The 8,103-nt window shown below is 18.8% G+C and overlaps 2 protein-coding genes across 2 annotated transcripts; one reads left to right on the top strand and one right to left on the bottom strand.

Annotated features, from left to right (window-relative positions):
* Positions 1-1,683, bottom strand: PRSY57_1441900 (TRAP-like protein; the record flags this gene model as incomplete). Its single annotated transcript, XM_020115331.1, has 2 exons — positions 1-1,409; positions 1,605-1,683. Coding segments are annotated over 2 exons (1,488 nt in total), but the record flags the coding sequence as incomplete, so codon positions are not given.
* Positions 1,684-4,245: 2,562 nt separating this feature from the next.
* Positions 4,246-7,406, top strand: PRSY57_1441800 (protein prenyltransferase alpha subunit, putative; the record flags this gene model as incomplete). The annotated part of the gene is made up of 8 exons (XM_012910015.2): positions 4,246-4,495; positions 4,675-6,079; positions 6,184-6,306; positions 6,427-6,464; positions 6,572-6,692; positions 6,840-6,962; positions 7,086-7,166; positions 7,283-7,406. The coding sequence occupies 8 exons, from the start codon at positions 4,246-4,248 to the stop codon at positions 7,404-7,406; spliced, it is 2,265 nt and encodes a 754-aa protein (XP_012765469.2).
* Positions 7,407-8,103: the final 697 nt, after the last annotated feature.

Below are 8,103 nucleotides of genomic sequence, written 5' to 3'. Positions count from 1 at the left end.
TGTATTTTCATTCTTTTTCATATCTATTATAGGTAATTCGTTGATTGTTTTGGTCTCTTGTAAATTAGTATTCTCATTTTGCTCCTGATTTTCTTGTTCATCTACCTGTTCTTTTTTCTCTTCTACTTCTTCTTTTTTTTTTTCTTCTTTTTTTTCTTCTACCTCTTTTTTTTTGTCCTCTATTATTCCATCTTTTTTGTTTTTTCTATCTTGAATATCTTTTTGTAACTGTTCGATGAGTTTATGTTGTTTATCGATCATGTACTTCATTTTATTATCAAGGAAAAGGTGGGTATCCTTTATTCGACGTTCATTTGACATTTCTTCTGTATCACCCGGCATATCCTTTTCGATAAGTGCACGATCATCACGATCTCTAATTTGTTTAATAGAAGATTCTGATAATAAAGAATTTAGAATAACATCTGAGTATAAAGTATGATCTCCATTTTTTCTTTGATCCTTTGTACATGGAGGTAAATCTTTGCATTCTTCATATGATTCTACAATATCGTTATATTTCGTATAAGGCGCGAATTTATACCCTTTGTCACATATACCCCTACATTCGTATATAGAATTCTTACAATTTACACGAAAATCTTCTTTTATTGACATGCTATAATCAAAAACATTCCTACATGAAGGATCATAATGGGAACGAAAACTAGTAGACTCTGTGTTTGTTATTTTAAGAGGAATTATTCTTTGTCTTCTTTCAAATTCACATGGACCTGACCATTCTGACCACTCATTATAACTCTTACAAGTTGCACCATGTAATAATTGATAACAGAATTTTTTAACACCAAAAAGATCATTAGAACGATATGATTCACTTACAAAATGAGCTATGGGATACTGTACTTCCATATTATATCCACTTTCTGAAATATTAAGTATTATGTTTTTAGAATGGATACTATCATCAGAAAAAAAATATATACCAACATCTTTACTTCTAATTTCTTTAATATACCTATTTAAATCTTCATGATATTCAGATAAATCATCTGAAGTAAATTTTTTTACAATAATGATAATATTTTTTGTTTTTTTTATATTTTTATTTCCTATTATATATTTTTCATAATATTCTTTTAAGGATTCATATAAATTGGTTTTCCTAGCACTATGTTTTATATGTTTTTTAAAGGCTGATTGCAGTTGTTCATAATAAGATGCCCCTTGTATGTTTTCAATTTTTTTTATATTTTTATATACTAGTTTCTTATCATATATAGAAACAGAAAAATAATTCTCTTTACTGTATCTCATATAAGATGTACCTCCTAAAATTAATAGTAGCATTTTGTTTAAAAAGAATTTACTATCAATTTCTTCAGCACTAATAAGAAAATGTAAGTTCATTCCTTTACAGAAATCATCACTAAATGTTATGGAAGAATCTAATTCTATAAAAAAAAATAATAATAATAATAAATAAATAAATAAATAAATAAATAAATAAAAAGAAATATATTAAAAGAGCTAAACTGATGTGAAGGTCTATATATATATATATATATATATATTGTAGAATGATGGGAATATGTGAATAAATATTACACCCTTAATATTATTCCTTTTTTATTTCATCTTACGTAAAAATCCATTTCCCAAACTTGAAGTTAAACTGAGCATAAAAAAATTAAGGATTATGAAAATAGAAAAAAAATTCATTCTGTAGCATTAAAAAAAAAAAAAAATTGTAATATGTATTTATATATATATAAAAAAAAAAAAAAAAATTAGAGTACTCAAATTCTTTTTATAGATCTATAATCAACTTATATTAGATTCATAATATATAAATTGGATTATATTCCATATTCTTATAAAAACTAACACTATGAAAATTAATTCTCATTTTTCTTATATCACTTATATTATTCTCTTTAAAATATAACTTTCATATATTTTTTTTTTAATTAATAATATATTAATTATTAATTTTTCTTTTTTATAGTATATTAACACACATCTATTTATAATATATTAAAAATTCTAGAACAATTCTTATGTAATATTTTATGTAACATAAGGAAAATTGTGCATTAGTCAATATAACTAAAAACCTGAACAATATAAAAATAAATGTATTTTTATATTTAAAATAAAATAAAATAAAAATAAAAAAGCATGTAAATAGCTATTTTTCAATTTAAAAAAAAAAATTAGACAATAATAAATAATAAGTATATAGATACAATAAAAATTTTAATTGAATATCTATTTTAGATAGGAGAATATTACATTATGAATATATATATATATATATATATATTTTTTTTTTCCATTTTTCTTCTTTTCTTTTCCCTTGTTCCTTTATATCCATAGCTTGTGATTTGATGTAAAATAAAATGTTATTTTTCATGAACACCCAAATTGTATATTGTTCTTTATAGAGTTATTTACCATAATCACAAAAAGAAAACTGCATGCACAAAGGGAAAATAAAAGACAACATACTAAAAGAAAGAATGAAACAAACAAACAAACAAACAAGCAAACAAATAAACAGAATGAACGAATTTGTTTTATTTTTTTCATTTTTTATTTGAGCTTTTCATTTATTATAATAATAATTTTTTATTTTGTTATACCTTTTATTTTTGAGCTTTATTTTATAAAAAAAAAAAGCTATTTCAATATTGGTTTTATTAAAAAAAAAAAGAAAAAAAAAAAATATATAAGAATAAAATTATTCATAGATTTATTTTATTTTATTATTTTTTCCTTTTCTCAAAAATTGAATCTAACCTTCCCAGAAAGAATAAAAAAGAAGATTTATAAATAAAGTTACCATATTTTTTTTTTATTTACATTCATATGGTATATAAATATAAGTATAAAATAAAAATGAACCTTAAGAACACTTTTAATATGGAATATACATATATAAACGTTTTTTATACATAAATAAATAGATACCCCTCTATTTATTAATATGTTATTATTTTTTACAAATAAAAATATTGTCAATATACCTAATTGTATAACTCTTATATAATTTTAAAGTAGTAATATAAAATGTTGGCTCCAAAGGTAAAAAAATAAATATAATTATATCATAAAATTAACCTTCTATTCAACTTATATTTATTTATAATTAAAGAACAATCAAGTACTTGATAGGTTAAGAAAAATATTCCTATTCATTATTATTATTATTATTTTTATATATTTTTATTTTTATAAGTCTTACGTTATGAAATTTCGTAATATATATATATATATATACATATTTTTTTTGTATATTTATAATATGATTAACTTGCAAGGAATAATCTTTTACACTTAATTTTGTACACACTACAAAGATTAACAATAAGTGTGATAATATAACTTTCTCTCTTTTTTTTTTAATTTAATATTTGAATATAAATAGTCATAGATTCTCATAATTAAATAAACTAAATAGGTTCTACAAAATATTTATTAATATAAAAAAGAAAAAAACAAAAAAAACAATAAGCTCACATAAACTATCATATTACATTTCGTTAAATGAATACATAAAGTGTATGAATTAATAATAAAAGCATATATATAAATATATATATATATATATAATATATAATATATTATAATAATATTTTGTTAAGGAAATAAAAATTCTTTTCACCATTTTAATAGATCTCATGAAATATTAATAAAAAAATATAATAGTTTTTTACATCCACTTATTTATTATTATCTTATATAGATTGTAAGTATAATATATATGTAATAATTTAGATAAGTGAAAATTATAATATATATATATATATTTAATTTACCGAGTTTATATTAAAACATACAACTTAAATTTAACACTCTCCTATTTTTAATTAAAAAATAAAACAAATGAATAAATATATAATAATAATAGAGGTTGTTAGTTTATTATTATTTATTTATTCTTATTATTATTTTTTAATTTATTTTATAAGTACTATATAAATGTATATATATATATATATATTTATGTATGGTGTATAAATAAATCTGTTCTTTTCTTTTTACATCTGATTTTATATTATTATTTATAACTGTAAATTATATATAAATATAAATTTTTTAATTATACATATATATTTATATCAATTATATATTATCAATTAAACTGTAAATAACTGATTTATTGTTTTATGTATCAAATATATATAAACTTAAAATAATAATTATAAAGAAAAAGGAAACATATATTGATTTATATATATTTTTTATTTTCTTAAAATATTTGATGGTTATTAAAAAAACATGCATGGAAGAAGAGCAAATCGAGCGCACGAAGAAGAACAAGCAAGGGTACAAAAGGTAAAGGAATTAATTCCTTTGGTTAATAATTTAATTAAAAAAAAGAAAACGAATAGTTATGATAAAGAATATATTGACAGAACGTCGCTTATATTAATGAAATGTCCTTATCTACAAACGTTGTGGAATTATAGAAGGGAATATTTTGAATATATTAAACCAGAATATTTAAAAGGCAAGAAGGAAATTGAAGGTATTACCTAAATAATTATATATATATATATATATATATATATGTATGTACTTTTTTTTTTTTTTTTTTTTTTTTTTTTATTGTGTATACCTTCTTATCCTATGATCATATAGCTTTTATTTTTTATACGTTATGTTATATAATTTTTATTCTTTTATGATTTCCTTTTATTGTAACAGATGAGAAATGTGATATGACGAAAACGTCGGAGGAATTAAAAAAAATATTGAAAGATGAAAATAACATGGTGGAAGATATATTGAACACATTTAATAAGTGTAATGAATTATGGTTTCATAAATTATGGATTATAAAATATGGCTTAAAAGACAATTTAATAGATATGAAAGATTTGTTAAATGAATTAGAATATTGTAAAAGGTCCTTTTATAAGGATGATAGAAATTATCATTGTTGGAATTATAGATCTTATATAATATCTTGTATTCATATTGTACATACAAAATTAAATAATATGAATAAAGAAAATAATGAAAAGGAAAAGAAAATAAATGAAACAAATCAAACACATCAAACACATCAAACAATTCAATCAAATCAATCAAATCAATCAAATCAAACAATTCAATCAAATCAATCAAATCAAACAATTCAATCAAATCAATCAAATCAATCAAATCAATCAAATCAATCAAATCAATCAAATCAATCAAATCAATCAAATGGATGTTTTAATTTTGATGTATATGAAACTAATTATAAGTTATCTAAAATGTTAATTGAAAATAATTTTTCAAATTTTTCAGCATGGTTTTTAAAATATTCCTTAAAAAAATCCATAATAGATACTAATAATGAATTAAATTTAATAAAGAATGCTATTTTTACTGATCCCTTTGATCAAAGCTTATGGGAATTTTATAAATGGTTTCTTTTTCAAAATGGAAATGATAAAGAAGAAATTCTGTTCATTCTTTTAAATAATAATACTATATACCTATTTTTTCAAAATTTAATTAACCTAAATATAACGAAATGTATATGTTATGATAATAACAATAAGGAAATAAAGGGTTCATGGGATAAACATATTATAAAAATAAATAATAGTAATAATATTAATGATAGTAATAATAAGGAATCTTTTGTATTTTCATTTACATTGGATAAAAATGATTTACTTTTAGGTAATATCCCATATATTAAATTTGTCTTATATTATTATAAATATAATATATATGTACCACACCAAATACATTATGAACAAAATATATTAAAAGATATATACAGATTATATAATAATTCTTCTAAAGAAAATAACAAATATGAACATTCTATAATTTACCAAATTGATATAACAAAAATTTCAAAATGCCACCTTTTTAATATACTATTAGATATCAATCAATATAATAGAAAAGGCATGTACGAATTCTCAAATAATATAGATGATAATAATGACCAAAACAAAATATATTATAATTTTTATAAATATATAAATTCTTCAAATATTCTGTTAAATATAAGTACCAATATGGACTTACATTTATTAAATTTAGAGCTTGAACAAATTAATGAATTATTGCTTTTAGAAAATGACTGCAAATTTGCTCTATACACAAAGTGAGGAAATAATATAATATATATATATATATATATATATATATAATTATTTATTTATTTATTTATATTATTCTACTTTATTTGAAATAATATTATTCTTGCAGGTTTGAAATATTGAAAAGGATTGAACATTTTGAAGAGGCATTAAAAGTACTAGATTATTTGAAACAAGTTGATTTTCTTAGATTAGAATATTATAAAGATCAAGAAACTGAGATTCTAATAAAGTAAGATATGTATTTTATTTTTTATTTTTTAGTGAATCCATCCAAAGACAAATATCACTTTTTTGTAATACTAACCATATTAATATATATATAATTGTGTATATTTATATTCTTATGCAGGAAACGTATCCATGATTATTACGAGACTTCTGAAAAGGGTTAAAAATATATATATATATATATATATATATAATTTAGATAGACCAATATAAATTTATATACATATTTATGTGTTAATTATATTTTTCCTTTTATTTTATAATAGGGAACAATAATGAAATGCTGGATTTAACTCACATGAATATTAAGAGTATTATATACCCCCTTATGATCGAAGCCTTCTTTATAACAAAAATTGATTTATCAAATAATTCCATATCGGAAGGGTAAATATATAAATAAATACATACATAAATGAATCTATAAATAAATAAATAAATATATATATATATATATATATATGTATAATATATAAGAAGTATAATATTAACTTTATTTATCTTATATATCTTTACCTTTACAAATCATACCAGGTACAGCGGTAAAGGGACATTAAATTTTTTGTATAATTTGAGGGAACTGTGTTTGAATAATAATAAGTTGAAAAATTTTATTTTTCTTATGAAAAATTTATATAATCTGAAATTATTGGAAAAGTTATTTATAAAACGAAAATAAAATATTTACATATTAAATGTGTTATATATATATATATATATATATATATATATATATATATATGTATATAAATTTTTTTTTTTAATTTAATAAATTTATAGACTTGATGTAAGTAATAACCATTTAGTGGACATGGAACAAGACTTGGATCAGTATGAATTTGTAATTTTACCTTCATTAAAGTAAAAAGAAAAAAAAAAAAATTGTTATTGTAGCAAATAGATACATATAATTAATATATATATATATATATAAATGTACATATTTCTAATTTTTTTTTTTTTTTTTTTCTTTTAAGGTATATAAATATCAGTAACACAAACATTGCTCTATTATTAAACGAAAAGTATAAACACAAAAATATCCTGAACACCTATAATATTATTAGACATAACAATACTGTTGTGTTATCAAAATTATAATAGCACATATACGTTTATAATATATATTATATAATAATTAAAGAAACGTATTAATTATAAAATAAGTTTCATTTAAATTTTTATTGTATTGTAATATTTTTTTTTTTTTTTTTTTTTTTGTTGTTTGTTTTTTTTCAAAATGATGAACTTTTTTTTATTTTTAAGTGTATTATATTAAGTTATAAATATAAAAAAATAAAAATTTATAATTAAAAAAAAATATATATATACATATATATTTATGTACGTTAAAAAATATGTAAACAAAATGTACTTCACATTATATATATATATATAATTTTTTCTTTTTTTATAAATGAATCACTAAAAAATGAACAAACTGTAAACAAATAAATGCAACATCAATTATTTAATCGTCTTATTAAAATAAAAAAAAAATACATATGCATATATATATATATATATATATATATAGAACTATATTCATATGAATATTTTAATTATGAAAATAGCTTGAAAAATATATGGATATACGGACTTTTTTTAACATAAACACAAATTGGTATAATCGTAATAAAAATATTTAATTAGACAAATGAATATAATATATAAATATGTATATTTTTATATATAGGTATATATAGTTATTTATTTTATTTTTTCCCCATATGTATTTGTGAAAAATAAATGTATATATATTATATATATATGTATATTTTTTTTTTTTTTTTTTTTT

Source organism: Plasmodium reichenowi, chromosome 14 (genome assembly GCF_001601855.1).
Source record: "Plasmodium reichenowi strain SY57 chromosome 14, whole genome shotgun sequence".
Lineage (NCBI taxonomy): Eukaryota > Apicomplexa > Aconoidasida > Haemosporida > Plasmodiidae > Plasmodium > Plasmodium reichenowi.
This window is presented reverse-complemented; position numbering and strand designations above follow the sequence as displayed.